We start from the raw sequence: 21145 nt of genomic DNA, 5'->3' as shown, positions 1-21145 counted from the left end.
GAGGGGTGTGGGAAGGCCGGCACGGATGCTATGCCAGTTGCCGGCGGCTTGGCGGCTCTGGTTGATATGGTTACAGATAAGGGAGAGCAGTTAGAAACCGTTTGTGTAGCGGTTCACTCGGCGGTAGTTTTTCCAACCGTTCCTTTGTCTCCGAATGGGCTGGCTAAGGTAGTCAGGTCTTCTCAGCTTGGATCAGGGGATGGGCTGTCTCTGGGCCTGCACTCACATTCTCCCTTACCAGGCCCTTCTATGCAGCGTAAGTTTATTTTACCACTTTCTGCTGGGCCGAATCGGGGTACGGGTGTTTCCCTAGAGGGGCAGAGTATTCACTCGGGTGTTGAGAAAGGGCACATTCCAAACCTATTGCTTCTTTCCCCTTCTGTTTCTGAGTGTCCTGTTTCTGTGAAGGCGACAGGTCCTGATGGATCTTCAAGCAGAAAATGGAAGAGCATCTCGTCCATCACAGTTTCCATTTCTTCGGCTTCTCTTGAGGTTAAGTTTCTTCCAAGTTCCAAGAAAAGAAAAGCCCTCTGTTTTGATGAGGGTCTTGATGTTTCTCCCCGAAAGAGAGGGACCTCGGCTGGTTTTACCTTGCCGGTCGAGCTACCTACCCTTTCCTCTGTATCAGCGGTGGTTGGGGACCAGCACCGTCGCGCCCCATGAAGCTGTTAAGCTGGAATGCCCGTGGGCTTGGGAACCCACGGGGCATTCGAACTCTCTGTGATTTGGTGCAGAGAGAAGCTCTCGATGTCCTGTTTTTACAAGAAACGAGGCTGAAAGCTCATGAATTCGAGGTATGTAAATTCAAACTTGGTTTTGTTAATTGCTTGGTTGTTGATTGTGTTGGTCGAAAAGGGGGTCCGGCTATGTTGTGGGGTCGGGAATTGTCTCTGTCAATTAGTAGCTATTCTCAGTGTCATATTGATGCATATGTGGAGGATTTTTCTGTTCATGGTGTGTGGTATCGTGCGGGTGTGTATGGGTTCCCGGAGGTGGGCCAGCGTCACCGAACGTGGGATATGTTACGGCTTTTAAGTCGTCATCGGGGTGAGGCCTGGATTGTGTTTGGTGATTTTAACGAAATTTTGCACCCCCATGAGAAGTGTGGTGGACGGCCTAGGATGGAATGGCAGATCTCCGCATTTCGACAGGCTCTTACTGATTGTTGTTTACGGGATTTGGGATTCAAAGGTAATAGGTTTACCTGGTCCAACCGGCAGGGTGGTAGTCGATGTACTAATGAACGTTTAGATCGTGCTGTTGTTAACCAGTCATGGTTAAATTTTTTCCCAAATGCTATGGTTATTCATGGTGTGGTGGCCTATTCTAACCATGTTCCAATCTGGGTTAGTAGTGCAGGGGAGGGGGTTCCATCTCGGGTTAAACGCCAGTTTCGTTTTGAGGAGATGTGGGTTGGTGAGAAGGCATGTGAGGATATCATTAAGTCCACGTGGCTCCGTGGCGAAAGTAGTAATTCTATGGATGTGGTCATCTCACATATTAAGGAATGTGGTACTCGTTTGGATGTGTGGAATAAATCCTGTTTTGGCAATGTGCAGCAGCAACTAACCCGGGCTCGCAAACATTCGGAACTACTCTCTAATTCTGATCCTCTTGGTGAATTTATTCCGGAACATAATCAGGCTCGCGAGGAGTTTCACAAGTGGTTAGAACGAGATGAATTGATGTGGAGGCAACGATCAAAGGTGTTATGGCTTAAGCATGGTGACAAGAACTCTAAGTACTTTCATATGAAGGCTTCACAGTGACGGCGAAAGAATAAGTTGGATCAGTTGAAGGATGGTGATGGCATTTGGCGCTCGGGAATCTTGAGGGACAAACTGTTGGTGGATTATTTTCAGTCTCTTTTTGCTAGTTCCAATCCTAGCAGCTCTACTAGTTTTCTGGAAGGTCTTCAGGGCCGTGTCACTTCTGATATGAATGCAGAACTGAGTCAGCATTATACAGCAGCTGAGATTGTGGGTGCGTTATCTGAAATGAATCCCTCTACTGCTCCTGGCCTGGATAGGATGTCCCCGGATTTTTATTAGAAATATTGGCATGTGGTGGGCCCTTCAATTCAGGCTGCTGTTCTTCAGGCTCTCAATTCAGGTTCCTTTCCTTCCTCCCTTAACCATACATATCTCACTCTAATTCCAAAGACTAAATGCCCTGCTGTGGTTGCTGATTATCAGCCAATTAGCTTGTGTAATGTTGTTTATAAGCTTATTTTTAAAGTTATTGCGAACCGTTTGAAGAAAGTGCTTCCTTTTATTATTGGGGATTCTCAAAGTGCTTTTGCTCTGGGTCGTTTGATTACGGATAATGTATTAATTGCCTATGAGTTAATACACTTCCTAAAACACAAGAAGCGGGGGAATCAAGGGTATATGTCTTTGAAACTGGATATGAGTAAGGCTTACGACCGGGTGGAATGGTGTTTTCTTCGAAAGGTGATGGAAATGTTGGGCTTTGAGTCGGGTTTTATTTCTCTTGTGATGTACTGTGTTCAAACTGTATCTTTTTCAGTTTTGGTTAATGGTGAACCCAAAGGACCTATTTTCCCATCTCGGGGGCTGAGACAAGGGGACCCTTTGTCCCTCTATCTCTTTCTATTTTGTACGGAGGGGCTATCTTGTTTGTTAAATCAGGCTGGTCTACGACAGGATATTTATGGTCTGAGAATTTGTAGAAATGCCCCAACTATAAATCATTTGCTTTTAGCGAATGATAGTGTTATTTTTTGTAAGGCTTCGGTGGCTGAAAACAGAAGGGTACAAGATGTGTTAGCCATTTATGAAAGCTGTTCGGGCCAGAAAATTAACAAGGAAAAAACATCTATGGTCTTTAGTTGTAAAGTGGGGTTGGACCTTCAGGAAGAGATCCATCATTTATGGGGCAATGATGAAATCCAGCAGTATGAGAAGTATCTGGGCTTACCCCCTATTGTTGGTCGATCCAAAACCCGGGCATTTCAATCTATCAAGCAGCGAGTGTGACAAAAACTTCAAAGTTGGAAGGAAAAATTGTTGTCTCAAGAGGGTAAGGAGATCCTATTGAAAGCTGTTGCTCTTGCGATCCCAACTTATTCTATGAGCTGTTTCCTATTGCCTGCTAGTTTTTGTTCAGATTTAGAGGCTTTAATGGCTAGATTTTGGTGGGGGCAAAAGCAGGAGGAACGTCGCATTCATTGGGTTAGTTGGCAACATATGTGTGCAGGAAAGAGTAGAGGAGGTTTGGGGTTTAAGGATCTTAGAAGTTTTAATCTTGCTCTTCTCGCTAAGCAAGGGTGGCGGCTGCTGCAAAATGAGAACTCGGTGCTGTACAAACTTCTTAAAGCCCGATATTTTTCTCAATCTTCCTTTTTGGACTCTAGTTTGGGGCATTGTCCTTCCTATACATGGCGGGGCATTTGGGAGGCGAAGCGGTGGTTAAGGGAGGGCTGTTTTTGGCGGCTTGGTGATGGGCAGAATATTAAGGTGTGGCAGGATCCTTGGGTCCGGGGTCATAGGTCATTGTGTGATGAGTTGGGTCCTGCTATGAATCTGTCTTCTGAAGTAGTGGCTTCTCTGTTTCTCAGAAATGCTAGGGGGTGGGACTTGTCTAAGCTCAGAGCTTTCTTCAATCCAATGGTTGTGGCTGAAATTCTGAAGGTCATGATTTTCCCTCCGGGTACTGCTGATAAGATGATTTGGGGACTAGAGCGAAATGGTATTTTCTCTATTAAAAGTTGCTATAAATTGATTATGTCCAAGTCTAGTTATACAACAGTTGAATGCTCCTCAATGGGTCGGTATACGCGTTTATGGAAAGCTTTGTGGAGGCTTCCTGTTCCTAATAAAATTAAGATCTTCGCATGGAGGGCTTGTAGGGACAGTTTACCTTCAAAGACTAATTTGCAGAAAAAACATGTGCTCTCTTCTGCATCGTGTTCTTTCTGTCTCCACTCTGATGAGGATTTATTGCATGCTGTTTTTGGTTGTGCCCAAATCCGGTTTTCATGGTCCCAGTTGTTTCCTTTTATGGATTCTTTTTCACCAACTAGTTTTACTGATTTGGCTTTATCTTTTGTTGAGACTCCATATATTCATTCTCTGGCTGGATTTTTCTGTATTGCTTGGGCTTTCTGGTTTAGGCGTAATAAATGGGAGTTTGACCATGTTTGTTTGAGTCCCAGTCATGTTATTTCACATTCTTTGGGTCAGTTGCAGAGTTTTAAATTGGTTGCTCTTAAATCTCAGCCCCAAACCCGAATTCATTTCTGTTGGCAGCCTCCTTCTTTTGGGGTTCTTAAACTGAACACTGATGGTGCCTTGTTTTCCGACCTTCACAAGGCTAGTATTGGCGTTATTCTTCGGGATTCTGCTGGTAAGATCCTTATGGCTGCTTCTAAATTGGAATTAGATGTTATTGATCCGGAAGCTGTGGAGTTGTTAGCTATTTTTCGTGGCTTATAGTTGTGTTCTACAATGGGTATCTCACATCTTGTAGTGGAGAGTGACTGTTTGCTTTTGGTTGAAGCTTTACAACAACACACCATGCTTAATTCATTGCTTGGAAACTTGTTCTCTGAAGTGCAGCGTCTCTCTAGTCCTTTTCAGCATGTTTCCTTTACTCATGTGTATAGAAAAGGTAACATGGCAGCACACTCTCTTGCTAGATATGCTTGGAGAGTGGAGGATACGGTGATGTGGTGGGATAGCATTCCAGACTTTCTTTCTCAAGCCTTATGGCTTGATAATTGTCTGTAATTGATTCTATTTAATGATATTGTTCTGTTTCTATAAAAAAAAAATGATAAATACATTTTTGGCATAATAAATTATAATATAAATATATATATGTTTTTTGTAAATACAATTTTACACATTTGATTATATATACTTATATAAAAAGTCTAGAACTTTTATAGACTATAGTTAAATTCAATGCAATACTAGTATATGTTAATTATTATAAAATAATGTACTTATAGTCTAATATAAATAAACTAATAGTTTATTATATGTAAATATCATATTATTACTAAATTCAATACTAACGAAAAAAGGGGATTGAAATCGGGAAAACCGGAAATTCTGGCTTTTGTAGTGAATCGGTTTGATATCGGTTCTTAAATTTTTAAAATCAGTGTATACTTATTCAGTTTTTAAAAAAATATATAAAACTGAACCGAACTGACTAGTTATATAATTATACCCTAATTTTGGATAGGATTCAAGATTTTATATGCTATAGTTTTAGCATATGTTTCGATCAGACTCTTAAGGTTGTAGATTTGGTAGACCTTACGAAATGAAAGTTATGGGATTTACGGCTAGATTCAGTACTAGACTTTAAGAAGTGATCTCGATAAGGTTTACGGTTTTATGTATTCTTGATCTTCACCCATGATGCGTCCACTCTACAAGGATCCTTCCGTGTGTGCTTGGGAACCATATGCTTGTGGTTGTGGATAAGTAATCCTTACAAGAAAGCTTCATCCAACCTCAATTAATGCATCAGACTCATGATCTTAGTCATGCAGTGATTTAACACTGATTGCAAGCTCAATTTATATATATATATATATATATATATATATATATATATATATATATATATAATATATTATAATATTCTTATCTCAAATATTTAATGTAACTTAAAGATACATAATTGGTCATTAATGTTCAATAATGTAATATTGCATGTATCTATAGATATTCCTTAAATCCACTGCACAATCCGAAGTGAAATTTTAAAGACGTCCTTAAAGTTTCTAAAATTACGGAAATTCATAAAAAAATAAAAAAGAAAGAAATAATTTATTTTCCTGCACTAAAGTACGTACTAGTACCACCGACATATATATTTCCCTATTACATGCCAAGTTGCACGTGGTCTATATATAGAACCTCCCAATTAACAATATCTCATGTATAGCATTCAAATTAAAAAAACTTTAGGTCTTCATGATGGACAAGAGTAGTACTCATGTGCTAGCTTTCGCAAGTGTATTACATCTTCTTGTTTTACTTCTTAGGTTGGAATGCATGCATGGTGCCACAATCACCTCATGTAGCCAAACCCCATACCCAGAAGTATGCAATCACTTCCTCAACAGTACCCATTTTCCATCAACCGGCGTATTAGGTGAATTAGAAGGGTTGGAATTTCATGACAAAATTTATAAAGTGACCATGAACCATGCTATCGAAGCCCACCGGCTCATCACTGTCATGGACCTGAATTCATTCACTGGACGAGCGAAGTTGGCTTGGAATGATTGTTTGGAGCTCTACGAGGATACCCTTAACCAGCTTAATCGTTCCTTGAGCTCCAACAACCCAACCGATGCATTAACATGGATGAGTGCCGCAATTGCCAATCAGCAAACATGTCAAAATGGTTTTCACGATTTCAACTTGTCTTCGAATTTACAGTTCTTTCCAAATATGCTAAGCAACTTCTCAAAACTTGTCAGCAATGCGCTTGCGGTGAAGAAGGCCGCGACTTTATCATCAACGACGTTATATAGCAGACAGATTGGTGGCCGCAGACACTTGCTTTCTGATCATGGCTTACCAACCTGGGTTTCTGCTACTGATCGAAAGCTTCTCCAATCATCAGCGGCTAAAGCAAAAGCTCATATTGTGGTTGCCCAAGATGGATCTGGAGATTACCATACCATTTCCGCGGCCGTGGCTGCATCAGCGAGTGGTTCGAAGAGATTTATTATACACGTGAAAGCGGGAGTTTACAGAGAGAATGTTCAGATCAAGAAGTCAAATATAATGATAATTGGAGATGGAATTGGTGCTACGATTGTTACCGGTAACAGGAACGTTAAAGGAGGCTGGACAACTTTCAGATCTGCGACATTTGGTGAGTCATTTTTGTTTGATTCTGAAAAGTTAATTGCCCACCATATTTGTATATAACCGTTAACGTTTTATTATGTTTCAATTGATACGGAATATGCAAGACTTTGCACAAGTCATGGGGTACGTAAAGGCTTGAACTTTCAACTTAATTGGTGTACATGAAAAGACGATTTTTGAGAAAATCATCTCCGCCTGAGTTTACGTATATAAGTTTTACATATATACTGCACATATATTCTTATTTTATTATAATAAGTGGTTATTTAACTGTAAATAGTAACTATTATTATGTTTCCATTAACTTTTCTTGTTTTTCCATTACATCCGTTAAATCATTTTTTATCAAAAGGCTCTTAAACCCTTTGACTATTTGACGTGTAACTCTCTTGAAGAATTTAATGAAAGATCATGTTTTACCAAAGGTCCTAAGACTCTTAACCATTTGACTTATAGCTCTATTGTAGAATTTAATGAAGGATTCTGTTTTACCAAAAGACCCTTAATAGTCTCGTGGCGCACATGAATTGATGTCTTTTTTTATGTCATTTTTATTCTGACAGTGTATTCATTTTTCTTTCTTTTTGTTTCAATTTTTTTAAATAAAAATATTAAAATGACTTTACTCTTTAGAACAGAAACGCTTTAGAGTATTCTCATTATAAAATTCAACTTTAAGTAAATTTAACTAATAAAATACTTAAAACACTTAATATATAATATTAATTATTAATTTAATTAGAATATAATTATTATTAATATTAATATTTAATATTATTAATTTGATTTTAATATAATTATTTTTAATATTTTAATTACTAGAACCATAAAATGTGGTAAAAATAAAAATTAAAAAAATTATTAAATTAAAAATATTTTATTATTATATAGAGAGTACATAGATAATCTAATATGGATGCAAATCAATGCTTATACTTTGCTGAAATTTAGATTTTTTTTAATCTTCTTTTTTTGCCTTTTTTTAACCTTGTATTTTCCTTTCTCAAACAAATAAGCTATTGACTTTTTTATTTTTGTTATTTAAATCATTATGTCATGTGCATCCCGGGGCTATTCACTAATATGTATATATATATAAATTTTATATACTATACTACCATCCCACTTGCATCACATTAAGTAAGACGTGGCACATTTATTATCATTGAATGATCATTCATTGTATACTTCCTTATCATCAAATGGTGATAAATGCGCTACATTATATATAGTGAGATGCAAGTGGGATGCAAGTGTGATAGCAGTGTGGCGTATAGCATTACTAGTCATATATATATATATATACACATACATATATATATACACATATTCTCTGTTCTTATTACATAGTACTCAACCTCAAACACTAATAGATTACTTGAAAATATTGTTATGCTAACTAATTTCAGCAACAAATGAAAATTAACAACTGTAGAAGAATCACTATAACTCTTTCTATAAAATTTGTGTAACTCCTATTTCACATGTAAGCTGTTGTTCTTCCCTCAGCAATTACCGGGAACCACTTCATCGCTCGGGACATAACTTTTCAAAACACGGCCGGACCCCAAAACCACCAAGCAGTTGCACTCCGGTCAGACGGTGACTTCTCCGTTTTCTACCGCTGCAGTTTCAAGGGCTTCCAAGACACCTTGTACGTGCACTCTCAGCGCCAGTTTTACCGAGACTGTTACATATACGGCACCCAAGACTTCATATTCGGGGATGCCGTAGTTGTCCTCCAAAACTGCAACATCTTCGTGAGGAAGCCCTTAAAAGGTCAACAAAACACCATTACCGCACAAGGGAGAACAGATCCTAATGAAAATACGGGCATCATTATCCATAATTCTCGTGTCATTGCTGCGAGGGATTTGCTACCGGTGCAGCACTCGTTTCAAACTTATTTGGGGAGGCCATGGAAAATGTACTCGAGGACGGTATTTATGAATTGTAATTTAGGCAGTTTGATAAACCCTGCAGGTTGGCTTCCATGGAGTGGAAGCTTTGCGTTGAGAACACTTTATTATGGGGAATATATGAACGTTGGGAGTGGTGCCAATACAGCAGGGAGGGTCAAGTGGCCGGGATACCACATTATAAGGAGCCCTGAAAAGGCTGAACACTTCACCGTTGGGAACTTTTTGGCCGGAAATTCGTGGATTCCGAGGACTGGAGTGCCATTTGTGGGTGGTCTTTGATATATTATATGTATATGTGCAGTACTTGGGGGGAAGCAAGATATATGTTTATCTTAGGGGCAGACTGATCATAGAATATTATTAGTTGAAATAAAAAGTGCTAGCATGCATTAATATTAAGCGATTTAATTATATATGTATATGAATATTAATATCTTGTAATTGAAATGATGCTCAGATGTATAAGAAATTATATAAGTAAAAATTTGCAAGTTTCATATATATCACAATGTGGAAGAAATAACTTACTAGCATTTTTAGACTAAAATTAATTTCATCCAATACTTTATAATCCTTCAATGTAAACAAAATAGTCTGAAAGAATTTACTCGTTTAAGTTTATAATATGATTACAATATATATGGCCAAAGATTTACGGCTAAGGAAAAGACGATCGATCAGCTGGAAGAAAAAAGGATTGGGACTAGAGCTAGTAAGCTACGAATGCTGCATCTTGTTGACCTTGTCGTAGAGCATAAAATAAACTGCATGTGCGCCAGGTGTCTGGCCATCATGTTCCAGGGACTATAAAAATTAATCTTTCTTTGGAAAGCTGGTTATGGTATTTTGCCAACAATAGACAGCCTTCGCAGAAAAGGAATCGCAGAAAAGGAATCATTGATAGTCATTTATGTCCGTTATCCACTGTTGGTTTTTTTTGCTTATTTGCTTTAGTCTCATATTGGTCAAGAATAAATAAGAGCAAGGCTTAAGACTTATAAAAGGAGGATTAGCATTCTTGGCTAAGTGTACCGGGTCAAATGCTTAGTTAGTAATTATTAATTTTAGTAAAATTCCAATTTGTTATCCATTTTTTGTGAAGTGGGAAGATGCATGAGTTAAAAGTTTTGCTAGTGGGGAAGCTATGTGGGTGCATTTGGGATGAAGAGAAAAATTATGTGATTATAACAAATTTTCACATAGTGAATTTTCTCATTTGGGATTGGTGATTTTTCTCCTATTTTGGGAGTTTTTCATGTAAAATCTTGTGTTGTTATTTTTTCTCTATTTTTCTTGATATTTCTACAAATGGTAGATCCTAAGAGGTGAATTTGGAAGGTCTAAATTCTCAATAAGTGGTATCAGAGCCTAGGTCCTTTTGGTGGGATGAAGTTTTGGTGTGGTAGTTTGTGTACTTATTGTCTAAGAAGGTTCTGTTTTGGAGATTAGAATTTAAGTGGAACCATTATGACCATTCAATCTTTATAAGGAACTTACTTAATGAGTACTATTCATTTATAGGTTAAAATTCATCGAGGCAATGTTAGGAAGTAGGGCTTCAAATTTTATCAGATTTGATGGAAGAATCAATTTTGCCTTGTGGCAAGTGCAAGTTAAATATGTTTTCATTCAATCAGGATTACTCAAGACATTGAAGAGCAAACCAATGACACTACAAGAAAAATGGATTTTGTTGACCAAAATTTTGCAACCAAAAAGACTATTTCTTTTTTCTTTTTTATAAGAAGATGTACTTGTATTCATCAAACTCAAACATTACAAATTTGAATCAACCCAAATAGCTTGGGAAATACAATCTGGAATTGAGTTCCACCAAATGCATATATCATCTAAATTCCATGCAAAACAAGCCAAAGCATGAGCAACTCCATTTGCTTCCCTTCCCTTATGATGAAGGGACCGAGTTGGATACATTTGAAGCATATTTTTAATCTCTTTAATCAATCCACCCCATTATGTAGTGGAATACCCTTCCTTTTCCAACTCTTGAACTACTAACAAAGAATCAGATTCCACTCTAAGTTTTGTAATTCCAAGGGACATACACAATTGCAAACCCCTTAAAATTGTAAGGAATTCAATCTCCAAAGAATAAGCTATATCAGGTTCAGATTTACTTGCTGCAAATATCACATCCCCTTCATTGTCACGAAGCACAGCTCCAACACCAGCCTTACATTGATCACTGAAAAGAGCGCCATCGATATTCAGCTTCAAAACACCTTCAGGAGGAGGCTGCCAATGGCGCTTATACTTCTGTTTTCTTCGTGGCCTCTATTGTTGCTTTATGTTCCTGGTATAAGGTAAATGCATGCTCCATAACTTGCTGAGTTGATAGGATGTTTCCCTCATATATTCTTTGGTTTGTTCTATACCAAATTCCCCATGCAAGAAGGAAAAACTCCTCTAATTCTCCTGTTCCAGTAGCTAATTGCATAAACTGCATCCTGACTGTTGCTTGTATTATGGAAGGGAAAACCTGCAACCAACAATCAATAACACAAGGGCAATAAACCAATGCATGAGTTAGATCTTCATCTTATGCTTGGCACCATTGATAGGTAGCTTCTTCCATCACTCTTCTATTCTTCAGATTCTGAAAAGTTGGAAGAATGTTTTTACACACTCTCCATGCAAAAACCTTGACTCTTTGAGGAACATGCATCTTCCATGGGTGCTTCCATAATAATTTTTCATCTTCTGCTCTGAAACTTTCATCCTCATCTCTATTATGCTCAAGAGACTTGAAAAAATCATAAGCACTTTTTACACTAAAAATCCCACTCATCTCATGCTCCGATATAAGTATGTCAGCTGGTATTTTATCTATAGGAAAACGTATACTTAACACTTCATTAGCTTCTCTTGCTGGCAAAACACTCCTTACCTTCTCAATATCCCAACTATTCTGTTCTGGCATCATTAGAGAGGACACCAACTGTAATCTTGTTTCAGGAGGAACATTAACCACAGTAGACAACAACTTTTGTTTTGGTAGCCAATAATCAGTCCAAATATTTATGGATAGACCATTTCCAACCCTCCACCTGCAACCTTTAAGTAAATTGTTCTTGATTTCCCATATGCCTCTCCACACATAAGAAGGATTCACACCGATTCTAGATTCAATAAAGCTAGTTGTTGGGAAGTATCTAGCTTTAAAAATCTTATACAGTAGAGAAGATTCTTCATGCATTATCCTCCATCCTTGCTTAGCTAGAAGGACCTTGTTAAAAATTTGAATACTTTTAAAACCCATCCCTCCTTCCATTTTTGACTCACACATCCTCCTCCAACTAATCCAGCTTAATTTTCTCTCTTCTTGTTTCTGATCACACCAGAAACTAGCCATTAAGCCTTCAAGTTCAGAACATAGGGACTTAAGCAATTTAAAACAGCTCATAGTGTAAGTAGGTATGGACAGAGTAACAGCTTTCAGCAAACATTCTTTCCCTCCTTGTGATAAAAGTTTTTCCTTCCAACCTTGCAATTTAGACCATACTCTATGCTTCAAAACAGAAAAAGCTTGGTACTTACCTCTTCCAACCATAGGTGGCAATCCTAGATATTTCTCATATTGCTGAAAAGTGACACCCCAAAACTGCGTGATCTCCATTTTTTGGGCTAAAGGCACATTGTGACTAAAAACTATAAAAGTTTTTGCTCTATTAATCTTCTGTCCAGAGGCTTTTTCATAGATATCAAGTCTATGTTGCAAAACTAAGTAAGTTTGCATATTAGCTTTGCAGAATAAAACACTATCATCTGCAAACAGTAGGTGATTCAGTTTAGGAGCCCCTCTACATACTTGAATTCCTTTAATCTGTTGATGCACATTTGCCTTGTTTAGCAATGTTATGAGACCCTCAGTACACAGAAGGAATAGATATGAAGAAATGGGATTACCTTGTCTTAGTCCACGAGTTCGCTGAATTGGCCCTTTGGGTCCTACATTCACAAGATTGAAAAAGAAACCGTTGTGACACAAAACATCACCAATTGAATCCATCTTGAACTGAACCCCATCTGTCTCATCACCTCTTCAAAAAACTTCCATTCAATTTGATCATAAGCCTTGCTCATATCTAGTCTCAGAGACATGAAGCCATCTTTTCCACTTCTCTTCCTTCTTAAAAAGTGCACCATTTCATAGGCCACAAGAACATTATCCGTGATTAATCTACCTGGTACAAAAGCTGTTTGTGATGGTGAAATAACAGTAGGCAAAACTAACTTGAGTCTATTAGCTAAAACCTTAGAGATTAACTTATAAATAACATTATACAAACTGATAGGCCTATAGTTAGAAACAAGCTCAGGTAGTTTCTTTTTAGGGATCAATGTGATAAAAGTATGATTAATCTCGAAAGGAAATGAGCCAATGTTAAGAGCTTTAAGCATTGCATCAGTGATATTAGTACCAACAATAGACCAGAATTTCTGATAAAAAATAGAGGCCATTCCATTGGATCTAGGTGCTTTTGTAGGATGCATTTTATCTAATGCTCTCTTTACTTCCTCAGCTGTGAAAGTTGCATCAAGTTGTTCTACCATCTGAGCATCAACTTTACCATTTAGATCTTGCAAGAAGTCCATATTACCCAATTCCTCAGCAGTTGCAAAAAGGGTCTGAAAATACTCAGTAATAACTCTATCTCTTGCCTCATTGACTTGCCACCTTCCAGATGAGTCTTTGATCCCTTTGATGCAATTCTTCTTCTTCATTTGAGTTGCTTTATGGTGGAAAAATTTAGAATTCCTAACTCCCTCAGCCAACCACAGAACCTTAGATCTTTATTTCCACATAATCTCACTTCTTTGCAGCCATTGTTGGACATCCTTTCTTGCCTGTTGAATTTGCTGCGTATTCAATGATAAAGGATCGTTCTGATGAGCCATTCTGAGCTTTTCTTGAGCCAAACTTAAACACCTTTGCACATTGCCAAAGCTTTCTCTATTCCAAAGTGACAATTTTTCACTACAGCACTCAATCTTCTTCATGACTGTACTAAGTTCCCTTCTTCCTTCAACAGCCTTCCAAGCTCCATCTACCACTTGCTTACAGCTAGAATCTTCAATCCATATTGTCTCAAAATGAAATAATTTCCTTCTAGGTCCCTTTTGCACCTCATCTGACAGTTTTAGAATGATAGGCTTATGATCTGAATAAGCAACTACCCCATGAATAACCACAACCATTGGATAACAAGAGTGCCACTTCAAATTCGAAAAACATCTATCAAGCCTCTCACTAATTGTATGGCCCTCTTCCCTCCCATTACACCAAGTAAAAGGACTGCCTCTAAACCCCAGGTCATGCACTTGACATTCCTCAACAACATCTCTAAAGGCCTTCAATTGTCTTTCTGGTTTGGCTCTACCACCACTTTTCTCATCATTACTCATAATCTTATTGAAATCTTCCAATATAATCCAACCTATATCAGGATGAACCTTTAGAGACCTCAACAAAGACCATGATTCATTCCTTCTACTCACTTCTGGTTGACCATAAAACCCAGTCAGCCACTAAGAATCTCCATTTGCTCCTTCCTCAATTACTTCAGCATGATTATGAAACTTAGAAAAACTTTGAACTTTAACAATGTATTTCTTCTTCCAATACAGAGCTATTCCTCTATTTCTCCCTTCAGCTAAACAGCCAAAAAAATCCAATTTAAACTTCAACATTTCCATAGCTTGAGAATGCACTCTAGTTTCTTGTAAAAATAAAATCTCAGGGGCTTCTTTTCTGACCAAGTCAGATAGAATCTGAATTTCCAATGGGTTCCCAAGCCCACGGGAATTCTAGCTTATAAAACTCATTGATTGATGACTTGCAAAATTTCATATTGCAGATTTTACAAGTTCACTCGAGCGGAGGCTTTTAGCCGCTCGAGCGAATTCAGGCAGATTCAAACGCTCGACTGCCGCTCGACAGGGAGCTCGAGCGGGTTGCTGAAAAACAAAGATCGCTCGAGCGGAGACATTGGCCGCTCGAGCGAACATCGTATTTTGACAGATTTTAGGTTTTCCGCTGTAAGACCATATAAAAGCAATTTTTCACTCTAGAGCTGCGAGTTTTGACTGGAGAACACTTCTTGGGAGAGAAAAACATAGCTAGAGGGATTCAAATCATCTATTTTTGAAGAGGGAATTCCAATTATTGCACGTACATTGGAATCATACACGAGCACGGACGAGAGAAAAGCGTTGAATCGTTCCCTTGAGCTTTTGACGACGAGTTGAGGCTGCAAGGAGGATTTTTCAGTGTTTATTTTCTTCTCATCTTCTCAGAACAATTATGGTGAATTCGTTTATGTTGAATTCCATTTCTAGCATGAGCTAAATTTTCTTCATTCTAGGAAAACGATGTAACCTATTTCTGAACTATGCTTGATTGTCTATGCTAATTTAATGCAATTCTCTCTTTGTTTATCTGATTTATTCTGAATTTATTGATTCTAATTAACTGGCCATTGATTAGATGATAAGTAATCTTGTGATTTTCCATCGAAAGAGGGAATCATAGGGTAGATCTTGGATATTTCAGCATAGGTAAGTATAGAGATCGAAAGACTTGTATGAACCTATGTAGTAATTAAATCATTGGTCTTATTGCGTTCTTGATTATTGAATTTACATATTCTTGTGTGAATTGATAACCAAGAGTCAATTCCAATTGACTATCGAAAGAGGCTTTTGGATGAATTAGAGATTTGCTAATAGACAAAAGAGATTTAAATTAAATTAGCTGGATGAGAAAAGCATAGTGAAGAAGTAGGTGAAATCGATTTCCTAGAAGTTTTCTTCCCATTAATTTGATCTTCGAACGTCAGTGTTATTTCCTTTGCACATTTTTCTTTGAGTTGATCTAGTTTAGATTGCAACTACAAAAATCTTAGTGATTCCTCTAGATAAAATCAAGTTTAGTATAATTTTGGTATTTGGCAAACGTAAGGTACTAATCCTTGAGGACGATACTCTTCTTATTACTTTACTATAAAACTACGATACTGTGCACTTGCAGTTTTGCACTGGTCAAGTTTTTGGCGCCGTTGCCGGGGATTGGTTTATTCTTATTCTTTTTGTCAATATCGATACAAAGTAATCTTGGTTTTAATTTAGAATTTTGTTTTAAATTGTTCGACAGGTGTGTTTTTGACATTGGATGCGCCGTGCTAGATCTCGTGATATTATTCCTGTTGATCTAGAGATTGAAAGAACTCTTAGATCACTAAGAAGAAATAAGATACTAGCCATGGCTGAAGAAGATCGTGAGGTACTACCACGAACCTTGAAGGACTATGTACGGCCAGTTGTGAATAGAAATTACTCGAGCATAATGCGCCAGCCAATTAATGTCAACAACTTTGAGCTCAAACCAGCTTTGATTAGCATGGTGCAGCAGGCTCAATTCAGCGGGCCGCCACTGGATGATCCCAATATTCATTTGGCAATGTTCTTGGAGATTTGCGACACTGTGAAGATCAATGGTGTTACTGAAGACACCATTAGACTGAAATTGTTTCCTTTTTCTTTGAGGGACAAGGCTAGAGGTTGGCTACAATCTTTACAACCGGGAAGCATCGTTAGTTGGCAGGACATGGCTGAGAGGTTTCTTGCTAAATTCTTTCCTCCTGCAAAAACAGCCCAACTCAGGAGTGAGATTGGCCAGTTCAAGCAAAATGATTTTGAGTCACTCTATTAAGCGTGGGAGAGGTATAAAGACTTGGTTCGACGTTGCCCACAACATGGGTTGCCAAATTGGTTGCAAGTTCAGATGTTCTATAATGGGTTAAATGGGCAAACTCGAACTATAGTTGATGCTACTTCTGGTGGAACTTTGATGTCGAAGACAGCTGAAGGTGCTACTGCACTTTTGGAAGAAATGGCCTCAAATAACTATCAATGGCCAACTGAGAGGACTTTGGCTAAGAAGGTTGCTGGAATTCATGACTTGGAGCCGATAGCAGCCCTTTCCGCTCAAGTAGCTACTCTATCTCATCAGATTTCAGCCTTAACAACACAAAGGATACCACAAGGTACAGAATATGTTGCATCTACAAGTATGATAGTTCCAAGCAATGAGGCGAGTCAAGAACAAATTCAATATGTCAACAATCGGAACTACAACTATCGTGGTAATCCTATGCCAAATTACTATCATCCAAGGCTTAGAAATCATGAGAATCTTTCATATGGAAATATAAAGAACGTGTTGCAACCTCAACCTCCTCCAGGATTTGATAGCCAACCAAGCGAGAAGAAGATGTCACTTGAGGATGCCATGGTTTCCTTTGTTCAGGAGACCAATGCAAGGTTTAAAAAGATTGATTCAAGGTTGGACAACATTGAGACTCATTGTAGCAATATGGGAGCCACTATGAAGAATCTTGAAGTGCAAATTGGGCAACTAGCCACTACCATCAATGCCCAACAAAGAGGAGCTTTTCCTAGCAACACTGAAGTGAATCCAAAGGAACAATGCAAGGTCATCACACTTAGGAGTGGAAAAGAAATTGAGAGGGCACCATTAAAGGAGAGCAAGTCCACTCCTACCGCTGCGAACAATGGTCAAAGCAAAAATAAGTAGAAGAAGAGGAGATTGTCAATGATACACAAGAGGAGACCGACTTGCCTCCTACAATTTCCTTTCCTGACAATCCTCCTATTCTTGCTCCTCCACTTCCTTACCCTCAGCGTTTTCAAAAGCAAAAACTAGATAAGCAATTTTCTAAGTTTTTGGATATTTTTAAGAAAATTCACATTAATATTCCTTTTACAGATGCCTTGGAACAAATGCCAAATTATGTCAAATTCCTGAAGGACATCATTTCCAAGAAGAGAAGGTTGGAGGAGTTTGAAACAGTGAAGCTTTCTGAAGAATGCAGTGCCATTCTTCAAAAGAAATTGCCTTAAAAATTAAAAGATCCGGGGAGTTTCACTTTGCCTTGCACTATTGGAGATTCATTTTTTGATAGTCTTATGTGATCTCGGTGCTAGTATTAATCTTATGCCACTTTCTGTTTGCAGGAAATTAGGACTTGGAGAGATAAAGCATACAACAATTTCCTTGCAACTAGCGGATCGATCCATCAAGTATCCACGTGGGATCATAGAAGATGTATTGGTAAAGGTGGATAAATTCATTTTTCCTACTGATTTTGTGGTGTTAGATATGGAGGAAGATGAAGATGTCCCTTTAATTCTTAGCCGACCATTATTGGCCACGGGTAGAGCTTTGATTGATGTTCAAAAGGGTGAATTGACATTGAGAGTAAACAAGAAAGAGGTTATGTTCAACATCTACCAAGCCATGAAATTTCTAGAAGATCCAAGTACTTGCTTTCGGGTAGATGTCATTAAGCAATGTGTAGAAGAGGCCTTTCAAGAAGATATGCCATCCGACCACCTAGAACGCTGTATCACCTCTTCATCTCATGCTTTTGATTTTAATAATTCTGCTGTTTGTGAATTTGACTTGCCTTTTGTTAGTGAAGAATTTCTCCACTATGTTTTTGCTTTGGGAGCATTGCAGCAGGTTACATCACTTAGCAATGAAGTGGGGAAGCTAGAGCCGGTGGTACCAAAGAGTGAATCTGAAAATGATAAAAAAAAGATGCAGAAAAATACTCCGGAGTTGAAGCAATTACCTGAGCATCTTCGCTATGCATTCTTGGGTGATAGTGATACCTTTCCAGTGATTGTTGCTACATCACTCACACCCGAAGAAGAGGAAAAGTTGTTGCGTGTATTGATGGAGCATAGAAAAACCTTAGGATGGACTATTTCTGGCATAAAAGGAATAAGTCCCTCCATTTGCATGCACAAGATTTTAATGGAGGAGTTTTACAAGCCAACAATTGAGCACCAAAGAAGATTAAATCCAGCAATGAAGGAAGTAGTGAGAGCTGAAATTTTGAAACTCCTTAATGCTGGAATTACATATGCTATTTCATATAGTTCATGGTTAAGTCCAGTGCAAGTTGTACCAAAGAAGGGTGGAATGACGGTGGTGAAAAATGAAAATAATGAGTTCATTCCTACAAGAACGGTCACGGGATGACGTGTATGCATGGATTACCGCAAGTTGAATAAAGCAACAAGGAAGGATCATTTTCCACTTCCATTCATTGATCAGATGTTGGATCGATTGGCTGGGTACTCCTACTATTGTTTTTTGGATGGTTATTCGGGGTATAATCAGATTGCTATAACTCCTGAAGATCAAGAGAAAACTACATTCACATGCCCCTATGGAACATTTGCTTTTAAGAGGATGCCTTTTGGATTGTGCAACGCCCCTGCGACATTTTAACGGTGCATGATGGCTATCTTTTCTGACATGGTGGAAGATATAATGGAAGTATTCATGGATGACTTTTCAGTTTTTGGTACATCTTTTGATCATTGTTTGCATAACTTAGCTCTTGTTTTGCAGAGATGTGAAAATAAAAATCTAGTCCTAAATTGGGAGAAGTGTCATTTCATGGTTCAAGAAGGGATCGTGCTGGGCCATAGAGTGTCATCCAAAGGAATTAAGGTGGATCGAGCCAAAATTGCAACCATAGAGAAACTACCACCTCTAAAGAATGTGAAGGGAATCAGAAGTTTTCTGGGACATGCGGGATTTTATAGAAGATTTATCAAGGATTTTTCTAAACTCTCTAAACCTTTATGTAATCTTCTTGAGAAAAATTCTGCATTTGACTTTGATGTTGTTTGTTTGCAGGCCTTTAATGCACTCAAGGAGAAGCTAATTTCAGCACCAATTGTGATTGTGCCTGATTGGAGTCAACCTTTTGAAGTTATGTGCGATGCAAGTGACTTTGCAATTGGAGCAGTGTTGGGGCAAAGGTGAGACAAGCTGTTTAGAGCCATCTATTATGCAAGTCGGACATTGAATGAAGCTCAATTGAATTATACGACAACTGAGAAGGAGATGCTTGCTGTGGTGTTTGCTTGTGACAAGTTTCGGTCTTACCTCATTGGTACAAAGGTGATAGTGTTCATTGATCATGCAGCACTTTGCTATTTGTTTGGCAAGAAGGATGCTAAGCCAAGACTAATTCGTTGGATCCTCATTCTTCAAGAATTTGACTTGGAGATTCGAGACAAGAAAGGAAGTGAAAATTTAGTGGCTGACCATCTCTCTCGGTTAGAGCAAGAGGAAGAAAGACTAGATTCAGTGGTCCAAGAGGCATTCCCTGATGAACAATTGTTTGCATGTGAGATCAAGCTTCCATGGTATGTTGATATTGTTAACTATCTAGCTTGTAAAGTTTTACCATCTGATCTTACTTACCATCAACGTAAGAAATTTTTGCATGATGTGAATTATTATCTGTGAGATGAGCCTTTGTTGTTCAAAAGATGCCCTGATCAAATCATTAGAAGATGTGTGCCGGAAGAAGAGATGCAAGACATCCTCCATCATTGCCATTCCTCATCATATGGAGGACACTTTGGAGCCACCCGTACAGCAGCTAAGGTACTTCAAAGTGGGTTCTTTTGGCCTTCTATTTTTCGTGATACTTACACTTTGGGGAAAACTTGTGACCGGTGCCAACGTATGGGAAATATTTCAAGGCGTCATGAGTTACCATTGAAAGGTATCTTAGAAGTTGAGTTGTTTAATGTTTAGGGAATAGATTTTATGGGGCCTTTTCCTCATTCTTTTGGTTTTGCTTATATCTTATTAGCAGTTGACTATGTGTCAAAATGGGTGGAAGCAATTGCTACAACAACAAATGATGCAAAGGTAGTGCTCAAATTTCTGCACAAGAACATATTTACAAGATTTGGCACTCCACGAGCTATTATTAGTAATGAAGGGACTCACTTTTGCAACAAGTTGTTTGAGAATCTTCTTTCTAAATATGGTGTGAAGTACAAGATAGCACTTGCTTACCATCCTCAAACTAATGGTCAAGCTGAAATTTCAAATAAAGAGATCAAGAACATCCTTGAGAAGACGGTCAAAATCAATAGAAAGGATTGGGCGAAAAAGCTTGATGATGCTTTGTGGGCATACCGTACAGCCTTTAAAACACCTATCGGGATGTCTCCATACCGATTAGTGTTTGGAAAGGCATGTCATCTTCCTGTAGAGTTGGAGCATAGAGCTTATTGGGCTGTAAAAAAGTTTAATTTTGATTTGAAGGCAGCAGGTGAAAAGCGACTTCTTCAATTGAATAAGATGGAAGAATTCCGGAATGATGCATATGAAAATGCAAAGATCTATAAAGAAAAGACGAAGAAGTGGCATGAAAAACAGATTCTTAGGCGAGAGTTTGCTCCAGGACAACAAGTTTTACTCTTCAATTCACGACTCAA

At 38.3% G+C, this 21145-nt stretch overlaps 3 protein-coding genes and 1 non-coding gene across 4 annotated transcripts; 2 read left to right on the top strand and 2 right to left on the bottom strand.

Annotated features, from left to right (window-relative positions):
• Positions 1-659: 659 nt before the first annotated feature.
• On the top strand, positions 660-2999 carry LOC122312617. The gene is made up of 3 exons (XM_043127273.1): positions 660-1706; positions 1863-1979; positions 2085-2999. Exons 1-3 carry the CDS (start codon positions 660-662, stop codon positions 2997-2999), a joined length of 2079 nt encoding a protein of 692 aa, XP_042983207.1.
• Positions 3000-5923: 2924 nt separating this feature from the next.
• LOC122314130 (pectinesterase-like) lies at positions 5924-9286 on the top strand. The gene is made up of 2 exons (XM_043129542.1): positions 5924-6867; positions 8373-9286. The coding sequence occupies exons 1-2, from the start codon at positions 5955-5957 to the stop codon at positions 9062-9064; spliced, it is 1605 nt and encodes a 534-aa protein (XP_042985476.1). The 5' UTR covers positions 5924-5954; the 3' UTR covers positions 9065-9286.
• Positions 9287-10759: 1473 nt separating this feature from the next.
• LOC122312616 lies at positions 10760-13531 on the bottom strand. Its single transcript, XM_043127272.1, has 5 exons — positions 12782-13531; positions 12344-12629; positions 11429-12163; positions 11182-11285; positions 10760-11080 (listed from the first exon to the last, which is right to left on the bottom strand). The coding sequence occupies exons 1-5, from the start codon at positions 13529-13531 to the stop codon at positions 10760-10762; spliced, it is 2196 nt and encodes a 731-aa protein (XP_042983206.1).
• Positions 13532-16461: 2930 nt separating this feature from the next.
• LOC122314550 lies at positions 16462-16567 on the bottom strand. The gene has a single exon (XR_006243771.1). It is a non-coding gene; the product is annotated as a small nucleolar RNA R71 (small nucleolar RNA).
• Between the last annotated feature and the right edge of the window lie 4578 nt (positions 16568-21145).

This window comes from Carya illinoinensis, chromosome 6 (genome assembly GCF_018687715.1).
Source record: "Carya illinoinensis cultivar Pawnee chromosome 6, C.illinoinensisPawnee_v1, whole genome shotgun sequence".
Lineage (NCBI taxonomy): Eukaryota > Viridiplantae > Streptophyta > Magnoliopsida > Fagales > Juglandaceae > Carya > Carya illinoinensis.
The sequence above is the reverse complement of the archived record's forward strand: the minus strand, read 5'-3'. Positions and strand labels throughout refer to the sequence as shown.